The sequence below is a fragment of the Arvicola amphibius genome, chromosome 3 (genome assembly GCF_903992535.2).
Source record: "Arvicola amphibius chromosome 3, mArvAmp1.2, whole genome shotgun sequence".
NCBI classification, from domain to species: domain Eukaryota; kingdom Metazoa; phylum Chordata; class Mammalia; order Rodentia; family Cricetidae; genus Arvicola; species Arvicola amphibius.
The window spans coordinates 175,891,663-175,904,604 of NC_052049.1; the positions used below are offsets into that span (position 1 = coordinate 175,891,663).

Genomic DNA, 12,942 nt, shown 5'->3' on the forward strand with positions numbered 1-12,942 from the left:
TTTGTGTTTAAACATGTGGCTTGGTATCTTCTCTCAATGAGGCATTCTCATCTTGCTTCCTAGTCTGGTTGCCCTGCCTATACTTTCTGCCAGACTACTGACCAATTGGCATTTTATTAAACCAGTAATAGTGACAAATCTTTTCTGTGTACAAGATCATTATCCCATAGCGTGTGTCTCTATATGGTCATTTTCTCCATGTCAGCTTGAAATTTTCATAAATATATGCAATGTATTTTGCTCACCCCCCCCCACTCCTACCTCCAATTCTTCTCACCCTAAATTTATCTCCCTTATATCTCCCTCACTAAAATATATACACATGTATGTATACATACATCCCCTTGCTGGACTCAGTGTAGCATACCTTTAATCCCAGCATTCGGGAGGCACACTGGAGGAGGATCTCTGACTTCTGGATAAACTTGTCTTCATAGTTTGGTCACAGCAATATAGTGAGATCCTATATCAAAGAAAGAAAAACATAAATAAATACCATATAAACTCTCTAAGTTCAAATAAATGCTACTTATATAAGCATAGTTTGCCACTGTCTTAGGACCACATTTTCTAAGTTTTAGGCAGCCCTGTACAAGAATTAAAGTCTGGGTACTCTTGAACTTGGCTAGACCAAAGCAGTTACATGTTGATAATATTGCTCCTTTCAGGTCCTGGTCTTTCATGGTCTGGTGCTGCTTCTGGTACTATGGTTAGAGCTTTTGGGAAGGTATCAATCAGTAGCTGCTAGTCCACCATTACTCTGGAAACAAAGACATTGGTGTATTCATGCTCAAAAACTAGACAGTAGTTTTCCTAATCAGTAGCTTTGAGCACTGCTTTTGCGTTGTTGTGAATAAACCTGTTTAAAGTATTTAAATCCTCTTATTGATGATAAATACTTGCATTTGCAATGGGATAATATAAAGTTTCAATATTTAGAGAGTTTAAACCCTTTCATTAAAAAATGTGACATACTCTTACTACCTTTAAGAATGTTTGCCTGTTTTTGTTTTAAAGGATATTCATTTTCTATAATGTCTTTTTCCCTCTACACCCTCTCCTCATACATTGACTTCAGATCATGATCTTCCTTAATTCTAATAGAAAAATCCTTGTTTTTTTTTTTTTTAATCATGTTATATAAAGGATAGATTCTGTTAGTAGCATGTCCAGTGTACGTTGTTTTTGCACTTCTGACCAGGTGTTCTGCTGTTTGTCATGGCTCCTTAGAAGATGCTCGTGCCATTATTTGTACTTCTGTGGCAGAGACAGGTTACGTCCTTGTATGCTGTGATAGAACAGTTAGTTGACTTCTGGTCTCCTTGGCCAGAGTTAGGTGCACTTCTGGTTTCAGCAAATATAGGACTAAGCAGTGTTTCTGTTGGTCCCAATTGAATTATGTACTCATTAAATGTTTAAATATTTTTAAAAAGTTTTTATTTTTAAAATGTTTTTATTTTTTTAAAATAACAGAAAATTTACATGAGCATAGTGTACAGAAAATTTACATGAGCATAGTGCATTTCCTAAAGTAAAACCTTTTCCCATCAACAACCCTGGATGAAGAAACATTAGTAGCATCAATCCAGATCCTCTGCACTGAACCTGCTGTCTCCTCTGCCTTTCCCTTTTTAGTTACCACTGTACTGGCTTTGATGGTATTTCTTACTCTCACACCCTTATTCCTTCCCCATCAAGTATTTGCTATGTATGCTTGCAATCTTGCAAACCCTGAGGGCTGAGTAATTGCAGTGCATAGATACATATACAGATGATCTACAGTACACTTACTTTTACCTATTTCCATGTTGTTTTTATTCTTTCACTTGTAGAAGGATCTGAAGAAGAAAAGATGGAAACAGATTCCGATGGTCAGCAGCTTGAAAAGGTACAGGCTATTCAGATGTCTCTACAGAAAAACTGTACATGGTCTTTTCAGTTTACTGGTTCTCAGATTCTGTAATATGTCAGGTCACCTTCAGGGGACCACCCTGGGTTTTGTTCTTTAAGCTATAGTTCTGGCTAAGCTTAATGTAGGCTGAATTCCATTAATTCTTTGCTAGAGTTTTGTCCACTCCTTGCCCTCCTTGGTACCCTGTTCAGGCACAGTTGGGAGTATGAATACAAAAGTTGTTTATTATGAATATTGAATTGTAGGACCTGGAAGTTATACTTGTACCAGAAGAGAATTTCAGAATACTAAATGACTTTTTAGGAGAATTTACTGCTGACAGAAGAATACTTAGTAAAGAATTTATGAGGAGCTGGCCTTTGGGGTAGATTTTAAAGAGTAAAAGCTCTCAAGATTGAAATGGAGGCCAGGATTCAAAGCCCATGAGTGTCACATGGGTGTCCATGTCACTGCCTGTCCCATTCACAGAGATTGTACTGAATGGACGACCTTGATGTGTGCACATTATCAGTTACGGAGTAGCATAGACTTCAGTCGCTGTGTGAGTGAATATACATGAGTGGGATTTAAGGTCTTGATTATATGTGTTGGATGAAATTATAGATAGATAAAGAAAGGCTACAGTTAATATAGTTGGTTAAAATTACAACAGTATTACAGATATCAGAGTAATTCTAATTTGTTATTTTATTTAATTCTTTTATTTTGGGTTGCTTTGTTTTGTAGGTGGGTTTTTGGTTTTTGTTGTTTTTGTTTTTTGAGACAGGGTTTCTCTGTGTAGCCCTGGCTATCCTAGAACTCACTTTGTAAACCAGGCTGGCCTCAAACTCACAGATCTGCGCACCACCCCCGATCTCCCACCCCCCACTATCCAACTTGTGGGTTGTTTCTGTTCGACATTGTCGCACTGTGAACCTCTGGCTGACTGGAACTCACTGTGTAGTCTAGTTATCCTCAGACTCCCAGATCTCTACCTGTGCCCATCTCCTGAGTGCTGAACCCTGCACCCTGCCTTAATCCAGTTTATTTTTAATTGATGTATATGTGTGTTTTGCTTACAGGTATGTCTGTACCACTTGCATGCCTGGTGCCTGAGGATGCCAGAAGAGGGCATCTGGTTCCTTGATTCAGTATCCTCTCATCAGGCTTTCCTCTGGCACTGGCAGTCACGTGCCATTTAAAACACTTGTCACCCACATAAATGCCTAGTACCCGTGACGGCCTGCCTGCAATTTTAGCCTCTGTAGGCAGAGATAGGATCCCCAAGCAGGCTGACTTTAAGAGACTGTACCTAGTTGAATAAGGTGGAAGAGTGACTGAGGATATTTGCCAGCATCAGCCATAGGCCCCTCATGAGTGTGCACCCATGCTCATATAAACATGCATGCAAATACCGCACATGAAGAGGGGATACCACGGAAATCAACTATGTGTTTGTGTAGTTTTTCTGTTTTATTTAATCAATAAATAATGTTAGCTACTGGGAAATGTATCATCCCATGAGCACACGGATTTTGAATTGGGTAAAAAGATGCATCTCAGACTTTGTTGGTTTCTTTTCTAGGTCTTCCTTACTAGGCCCTTCAGAATCTAGTCTATTTTTGGCAAAAGTAGTGAAACCTGTTGTCGGCTTACGATGTTTTTACTCCTTAAAGGACTGCTTCTCTCATTCCCTGTTCTTGTGTTCTACTTCTTTCAGGCAGAAAACAAAGTGGACAATGAATCGCATGAAGGTGATAAAATCCAGGATGGAGAAGATGAGAAAAGCAGTGAGAAGGAACAAGACAGTGAAGTTAGTGAGGATATCAAACCAGGTGACTTGGGCCAGAGCTTCTGAGAGCACGTTAGCCTGGGACTCACAGACAGCGAGGAAGTTCTGGTCATTGATATAGAAATACCCTGTAGTTGGAATTTTCTTTGGACTGTCAACCAGCTCCCAAATAAAGACATGGAGACTTATTACAAATTATGAGTTCTCAGCCGTAGCTTATGCTTGTCACACTAGCTCTATTAATTTAACCTGTTTCTGTTTTGCTTCAGGACTTTCTGTCTTTCATTCTGTCTGTCCGTCCTACTTTCCTCCTTCCTCCATGGCTAGCTGGCTGGCCCCAGGCATCTCTTTTTCTTTCTTCCCTGAGCCTAAATTCCTCCTCTTTATTCTCCCTGCCCAGAAGTCTTTCCTGTAACGCCTTTCTGGCTATTGACCATTCAGCTCTTTATTTTACTAATCAAGTACCTTAGGCAGGCAAGTTAAAAAAGCAACACATCTTTACATAATTAAACAACTGCCCCACCTCTTGACATAGTTAGACAAATATTCCGGAGCATAAACAAATGCAACACAACCTCACATAGTTAAATAATCCATAACACTCCTTTAAAATATTACTTTTAAAGAAAAGTACTTTTTTCCCATTGTTAGTAGGTTTGGTTTGTTTACTTGTTTGTTTGTTTGACAGGGTTTCCCTATGTAGCTCATGCTGGCCTGGAACTCAGACATCTGCCTACCTCAGCTTCCTATGCATTTTTAACTTTTTGAGATTTTCTGTGCATGGGTGTTTTACCTATGTGCCTGTCTTTGTAACACATGTGCATTACCCTTGGAACTGGTGTTCTAGACCATTGTTAGCTGGTGTTCAGGTGCTAAGACTTGAGCTATGGTCCTCTGGGAAAAGCAGTCAGTGAGTGCTCTTAACCACTTTGCTCTCGTCTTCTCTGTTTGTTGTTGTTTTGAGACAGTGGCTAGAACAGCCCACGCGGACCTGAAACTTAATATGGAGCTGATGCTGGTTTTGAATTCCTGATCCTCCTGCCTCTTCCGTCTAAGTACTCAGATCTCAGGCTTGTGCCTCCCTGCGGACTTGCTTCATTCACTTTTGGTCTGTTGGGAAGGTGATTGAGCCTCGGTCATTGTACGCACTGTATCGTGGACCATATCCTTGGTCCTGCTTGTTTGTTTACTTTTAAGTTTTTGAGGCTGGATCTTACTAAGTTTCCCAGGCTAGCCTTAAATTCTCTCTGTGATCTAGGCAGTCTCTGTGCTTGTTCTCCTTTAGTCCCAGCCTCTAGAGAAGATGTTGTTACAGGTTTCCAGAGCACTAAGTAAAGGTTTGGTACCACATTCCTGGCCCTTGGGTTTTATTTAACAGTTAGATACCAGTACTTATTCTGGAAGCTGCTCTTCTGTGTTAAGCAATTCGTTCACCAGCTTTCAAATTCCCTTGTTCTCTGGTCTCTCTGTCTGTGTCCTTTTTCTTTTGTTTCGCTTTGTCTGTTCACCCTATTCCTGCCACTTGATTCTGTCTGTTGTCATATCAGCCACGTGTCTGTCTCACCCTTGAGGAGTACTGTTCTTGGTGTCTGATTTCATCCAGACTCAGGCTGATCCTCCCATCATTCTGCTGCTTAATGAAATGTGTGCGCCTTAAGCTATGCTCCCTTAAACTTACCTTTATGTCCAAGGAACTGTACACAGAGCTGAGAAAGGTGACACAAAGACAGAGTGTACCACTTTAAAATATCCCTGACAGGTGTGCACTTACTCTCAGGGGCAATCCACTGAAACTCTTAGAAAGTAGAAACGACATTGAAACATTGAAACCTCTCCGTAGCTTCAGTCCTAGTTGATTGTGGCAAAAGTGGTTAAGATGGGTTATTGAGACCTGAGTACACTTGTAATAAAGCTTCTTAAAAAATATTTTCAGAAGAAAAGGAGAATGACGAGCACAAGGAACTCACTGATCCATGTAAAGAAAGAGAAAGCGATACCGGGAAGAAGAAAGTGGAACACGAGATTTCTGAGGGAAATGTGGCCACAGCCGCAGCAGCTGCTCTCGCCTCAGCTGCTACCAAAGCCAAGGTTTGCCCCAACAGCCCCCTTCCCGTGCTCTCTTAAGCCATGAATGGTCATATTGTTTTCAGTTAATTGGGAACATTTAGTATAGAGAACCTCTCTCCCGGCAGGAGATGACTGTTTGCTTGAATGGCATTTCTAGGTTAAGAAATCCCCAGGCAGGAGGAGGGTGTTGAGAGTAGATCCGGTCCTAAGGGGTGACAGTTTTCCTTCCATTCATTGTTGCCTTTAGCTTTGTGAAGGCCGCCAATTGAAGGCATAGTTTGAATTCCCTTTAAGGGTCACCTTTATCTTTAATTTTAGTTTTTATTTTTAATTTGCCTATTGAACTCATCTTAGACCATTGTTGCAGTAATTTTTACCAAATTGAAATATTTATGATTTTAAGACAAAATCTGCTTCTTTGTTTTTAATACTTCATCCTGATATTACAGACTGAAGAGAAAGAGGGAACCTAAAATAGCTTTTTCTTCTTGAATTTGCCAGCTTTTCTGGGGGTGGATTTTTCTATTTATAACATGGTCTCGGCTGCACTGCATATTTAAGAAGACTGGGAAATGTTATTTTCCCACGCTTCGTGTTAATTTAGCATTTTAAAGCATTCTGAAGATGAATATATGAAAATTTTTTAAAAAATCATCCATTTCTTCCTGAGTGGTTTTCTTCCATTATAATTTACCAGATCTCAAGGACCAGCAGTATCTAGAATTTTTCCTCATCATCTACCTTGAGTATTTCTTCCCATGTTGATGCAGATGTTCTTTCCTAGTCCTTCCCACCACTCTGCTGCTGTGAACTCCTCTGTCTGAGCTGTAAGGTGTGAGGCTAGCAGAGATTTCTGCACCTCTGACCTGGGTGAATACAAATCCTCTGAAGGACGATGTCTTCATCACAGGCCAAGGGAGTGAGTACTCAGACACCTCAGGCACATTCCTGACTTTTACTACAGTAACCCTAAATCCTGCATATATACTCCTGCTCATGTTTTTCAAAGATACTTTATAAGCTATATGCTTTTTCTCACCCATCTTACTCCAGCCTGCTTCCACCTCCCAGCGCTGGGATTAAAGGTGTACATCACCATGCCTAGCTTTCTTGGGAGTCTGGGACATCTCTTACATAATAATACTAATGTAGGTACCAGTTGTTGCTTTCCTTTTCTCTAGTTATCTGCCAGGGTGGATTATTTGGATGTCATCTCCTTATCTCTGAATTGTTGGGAATTCTTATTGTATTGTTTTGAGACAGGGTGTGACTATAGCCTTGATGACCCACCCTCCTCTGAACGCTGAGGTTAAAGGTCTGCTCTACCACGCCCAGATGTGTATGAATTCTTATTATACCTTGTCTTTGGGGGTTACCTCATCGGTATAAATTAAGAGAGCTACAAGAGTGTCCTACCTTTCTCAGTCTTTAAACCTGTAGCTTTGCTCTTTGATTCCTTGGTCCTAGGTGTTTCCTGACATTTCTTGTGCTTCTGTGAAGCCCTTTTACTCGTCGGCTAAGGACCAGCCACTCCCCTCACCTGTCTCCACTATCCAGTTAATCTGGCATGCAACCAAAATGGTCTGTTTATTTGGTGTGGGTTTGTTTGGTTTTGGTTTGGTTTTGGTTTTCCAAGATAGGGTTTTTCTGTGGATTTTTGGTTTTTCGATACATGTTTCTCTGGGTAGTTTTGGTACTGGTCCTGGTAGCTCTGTAGCCCAGGCTGGCCTCAAACTCACAAAGATCTGCCTGTCTCTGTCTCCCAAGTGCTGGATTTCACCCTGCATTTTTTGAAATTGTGTGTGTGTGTGTGTGTATATGTTTGTATGTATCTGTGTGAGTGTACTGCATTTGTGTTGGGTGTCCCATTGAGATCAGAGGCATTGAGTCTCCTGAAACTGCAATCACAGGTGGTTCTCAGCCACCTGATGTGGGTGCTGGAAATTGAATTTGGGCCCTCTGGAAGAGTAGGACACATTCTTAACTGCTGAGTGTTCTCTCAACATTGTTTGTTTGTTTGTTTGTTTGTTTATTATGTATACAATACTCTGTCTGTGTGTATGTCTGCAGGCCAGAAGCGGGCACCAGACCTCATTACATATGGTTGTGAGCCACCATGTGGTTGCTGGGAATTGAACTCAGGAGCTTTGGAAGAGCAGGCAATGCTCTTAACCACTGAGCCATCTCTCCAGCCCTCAACATTGTTTTTTTTTCCCCATTTCTTTTATGTGTATGGCTTTTTTGCCTGCGTGTGTTTGCATGAAGCTTTAGGAAACTAGAAAAGGTTATCTGTCCCCCTGGATCTGGACTTGAGATAGTGGTAAGTCAGAAGGGAGAGACAGAAAAGCGGGGGAAGCAGAGGAGTTGGGAGAGAGACAGAAGCTGCCTCTTCCAGAGAGGGAGCTCAAGCTGGAAGCTGAAGATCAGCCTGCCTCAGCGTATGGGGGAGGGAGTGGGCGTGGCTTGTCTCTTAAAGAGACAGCAGTCATTACAAGCTCGATAAATTTGATGTTACTGCTCGCCAGGAGCTTCCACATGTCCCGTATATTTAATGCACTCTCCAGCTTATCTCTTGGTTCTAGTTTTTATTTTTAATTTTATATTTATTTGTTGTTATGGGGGGTGTGCGCAAGTGCATGTGTGTATTGTGCAGTCACAGTGTATGCTTTTGAGGATCAGAGGATGACTTTAGGATTTTGGATTTCATCATATAGGTCCTGCATATCAAAGTCAGGCCATCAAGATTTGTGACACACTTCATTAATCAGTGAGCCATGTCAAAGCCCCTCTTTTCTTCACATAAATGTAATCTCACAATAAAAAATTTTAAAGGTTATTTTCTTATGAAAATGTTGATTAATGAAGAATTACTGCTTGTTTTTTGTTATTTTTTTTTTCTTTAATCCATAATCTAGGGTCCTACTATGTAGGATGTAGGCCAGGCTGGCTTTCATGTCAAGATCTTCCTGCCCTACCTACTGATTGTTCAGATTATAGGCATATACCACCATGCCTGTCTTGAAGAAATACTTTCTTCGGTAGCCTCCCTATCTGTCTCTCAACTAAATTTTAAATTCTTCAGTAGGTGATTCAAAATTGTTTTATGATTGGGACTTTTATTTAGTTTTAAGCCTCTTTCCTTAATATATCCTTTGGAATTATTTTGTGGTTTCGTGGTTCTAAAAAGCAGAACCTAGCATTTCTACCCATTTTCCTCCTGGAGCATGGTCTCTGTCTCTTCCTTCCTGTAATTTCTCCTGTTCTTAACTACTATCCTATGCTTTAGTATATTTTATATAATAAGAAAATAAAATTGTAGACTATTTATTCTGCTCTACACCAGGAACTGGGGCTATTAGTTTTCTTCTCTGTATACAAACTATGTCATACATCCCCAGGCCTGCTATTCTGTGCAGGTGAGAATGCTGTAAAGAGCTGTCTTTGTTGGTCACTCAGTCTGTATTTGCTCATCATAAGCATTTTTCCAAAAACTAGGAATCTGGTCCACTGTTTAGTCCTGTACTGTCCCTCCATAATACAGGTTTTCTGTGTGTAGTTCTCGCTGTCCTAGAACTCATTGGGCAGATGTCAAACTCAGGAATCCACCTGTCTCTGCCTCCTGAGTGTTGTGATTATAGAGGCTTCCAGTGTTTGTGATTAAAGCAAATTTTCCTCTAATGTGACAAATGTGAAAATTGTTCATGCTGTATACGTTGCACGTGTGAGTTGAGTGCCTTATAGTTTTATCTGATACAACTCACAGCACATAATCATTTTTGTGTTGCATGGTAATCAGGGGCAAGGGACTCACTTAAATTACTGTAATTAACAAAGCCTCGCTAAGCTTTCCAAGTTTCTCTTACCCTGGCTTTGTTTTTCTGTGTCTATAAACAGCTTTGTTATCCAGTGTTTGTCACCTCGTGCATAGAGAGATAATTAGAGTTTCTGGATCTAGCTCTTACCCAGACGTGGTGGATAACTTCTGCCTTTTCACCAGCCTTGCCATGTTGTATCCTTTCAGGAACGTCCATGTTTGCATCCACTGTCAAGCTGTGATGGGCCACACCTGCAGTAGGACTAGAACATGAGCGAGCATATCCACACACGGCTGGGTCCTCTGGGTTTCCGTCCATCTGGGTGTTGAGACTTAGAAGAGGGAGTTGAAAGTTATCTTTGGAATAAACTAGAAACCTCAGACCCAGGATATATTCCCCCCCCTTGAGAATAATACATTCATTTCTCTCAAAGTCTTTTATATTTGCCTCAGATTTCTTCAGTATTGACCATACAGACCAAAATGGCAAGCATGGATTTGAGTTCATGAAAACTGAGCCACAGATAAAATGTTTTCTTACCCCTTGTAAGAAAACCTTTTTTCATGCTTGATGCCCTTTCAGCTTGCATGTATGTAATCTGCAGTTTTGAGGGAACGCGTTTTAACATTGTGTATTTAATAATTCATTCCTACATAAATCCCTGGGAGATAGAATATTTTCTGCTAAAAGCTGTAGTTTTCAGTGAGTCAGAGTCACGCAGAATAGGTAGAACTACAGAATAGGTAGATCATTTTTCTTATAGGAAGAACAAAAAGGAAGAAGGAAGTTTTTTTTTTTTATTGAATATCTGTTTGTAACTTTTCAGGTGTGTGTGTGTGTGTGTGTGTGTGTGTGTGTGGTTTTTTGAGGCAGAGTTTCTCTGTAGCTTTGGAGCCTGGCCTGTAACTAGCTATTGTAGACCTGGTTGACCTCGAACACAGAGATCCGCCTGCCTCTGCCTCCTGAATGCTGGGATTAAAGGCGTGCGCCACCACTACCTGGTTTAACTTTTCAGTTTTCTGTCATGTCCATAAGTTTATTTTTCAAAAATAAATAAGCCAGTAAGATGACATCATGGATAAAAAGGTTTTGCCTGAGTCCAGTTCCATTTCAAAAGAGAACTTCCCAAAGTTGTCCTGTGACCTCCATCTGCAGTCACAAGACACTTGCTCAATAATGAAATAAAAGTTATATATTTAAACAAAATTAGTATAGTACTCATCATAGTGCTAACCAGCTTTAGTTTTTTTGAATATTTTTGATCATAATGTGTGTCGTGAAAGATTTAAGTGCACTGGTATAGGAACATATCATCAGCTTTCATTTATGTGAGTTTAGCTAGATTGTTCATGACACTGCATTGTTGTTATGTGTAAAAGAATGGCAGTTGAGTCCGGCGAAGTGGCTGGGGGTTAATAACTCTGATGTCCTCTTCTGGATACCAAGAATACTGTATACAAATGTTCACACTAGGATTGGAGAGATGACTCAGTGGTTAAGAGCACTGGCTGTTCTTTCAGAGATCCTCTGTTCAATCCCCAGCAACTACACGGTCGGCTCACAACATCTGTAATGAGATTTGGTGTCCTCTTCTGACAGAACATGGTATAAATAATAAATAAATAAATCTAAAAAAAAAAACAAAGCAAGTGTACAGACTAGGAAGCTGACATTTACATGTAGATGTAATTTTTTAAATAAAAAAATACATGGTTGTGCTTGTCCCAGCACTCGAGAAACAAAGGCAAGAGGATCTCTGAGTTCAAGGCCAGCATGGTCTACAGAGTGAGTTCTAATAAAGCCAGGGATACTTTGAGAAACCCTGTTTCAAAAAATTCCTCCCATCATTGACTCCTCTGTTTTAATTCCTAGGTTCTGTAGGTACTGAAGAGGTTAAAAAGATAGCCTTTTGTAGTACATACTATTAAACTCTTGTGTACAAATTTGATAAACACAAAATTCAGCAGATAATGATAAACTGCAAAATGTATTTTTGGTTTATGGAGGCTGATCACTGCAGATAGTCTGAGCCTGGCCACGTATGTGTATTGTGGCACATTCTTTGTGCTGTTTACCGACGTACTCTCACGGCTGTGGAGTCATTTAGCCATCTTCCAAGGTGACTTCCGTTCTGCTCTTGTGTTTGTGTGTGTAGCTCTGGACGCTGTTCTGGTCTTCTTGCTCCACAGTCTGCTTACCATGGGAAAGCTTTGCAGTAGGGTTTGTGGTGCTAGAGACAAACTGCTTATCCCTGGACAAATCACAGCACAGAAAAGACGGTGACTACAGATGTGAGGGACTCATTTTCATTCTTTTCAGCTCCTCAGGGGTCTCACTTCATATAAATAGGTTTGCTTGATAGGTGAGTTTAGCTAGAGTCTTGTGTGGGCTGTTGATAATGCACACCTTCAATCCCAGCAGTTAGGAGGTGGAGGCATTGACAGGTGATTCACTATGAAGCCTTGTCTTCATAGTGAGTTACAGGACAGCCAGGAGTACATACTGAGTCACTGATAAAAAAAATTTTTGAGAAATTTTTATTCAGATAGACAGCCTGCCCTATATAGCTATCCTTGTTGTAGACTCTGTGATAAGAAGAACGTGCCCTGGGAGAATTTCCTTTAGTCCTTTATAACAAATTACAATTTCTTGAGTATGAGACCATATGACAGTTTGTGGCAGTTGATTCTCTCCTTATGTTCTGGACGTTTATCTCAATTTTTCAGGTAAAAAAACAATTGCCTTTACCCACTGAGCCATTCTGATGGCCCCATTAAAAAACATTGGGGTCGGAGATGGGGGGCATTGTTTTTCTCTATTTCTATTAGAACCAGAAGTTTTCTGTGATAGAACCAAGGAGAGTTTACTTTATTTTAAAATAAATGTTTGAAAGAAACAAAGTAGAGTCCTAAAGCTTATTCACCTAAATCTCAACCTCAGCGTTTTTGTACATTTTCATTACCTAATAATTAAGAGTGGTCTTTGCCCTTAGCACCTGGCTGCTGTGGAAGAGAGAAAAATCAAGTCCCTGGTAGCGCTCCTGGTTGAGACACAGATGAAGAAACTAGAGATCAAACTTCGACATTTTGAAGAGCTGGAGACTATTATGGACAGAGAGAAAGAGGCTGTAAGTAAGGGGAATTTGTGTGGTGGTGTTTTGAAAATTAACCCTGGCTGCCTTAAGAGATAGCAGTTTGGTGATAAAGTGGTGGCTTGTACCAATGGTCTCTCTAGATTTTCTATCATTCCCTGTATTTGATGGACCAGGGATTATAAATAAATGGGTTTCTGTCTGCTTTGTAAATCTTAGCTCTTTGTCTGTCTTCTGTTTACATACTTGATATAAAATATCCCTTCTAAAAGGGGACTTTTTTGTT

At 40.3% G+C, this 12,942-nt stretch overlaps 1 protein-coding gene across 2 annotated transcripts in view; it reads left to right on the forward strand.

Moving 5' to 3' along the window:
• Nucleotides 1-12,942, forward strand: part of Smarcc1 (SWI/SNF related, matrix associated, actin dependent regulator of chromatin subfamily c member 1) — a 114,672-nt gene that overhangs the window by 74,709 nt on the left and 27,021 nt on the right. For both annotated transcript variants that reach the window (XM_038323332.1, XM_038323331.1), the window contains exons 22-25: nt 1,833-1,888; nt 3,612-3,726; nt 5,617-5,771; nt 12,558-12,692. In XM_038323332.1, coding sequence (XP_038179260.1) covers nt 1,833-1,888; nt 3,612-3,726; nt 5,617-5,771; nt 12,558-12,692 — 461 coding nt within the window. The remainder of the gene's footprint in view (nt 1-1,832; nt 1,889-3,611; nt 3,727-5,616; nt 5,772-12,557; nt 12,693-12,942) is intronic.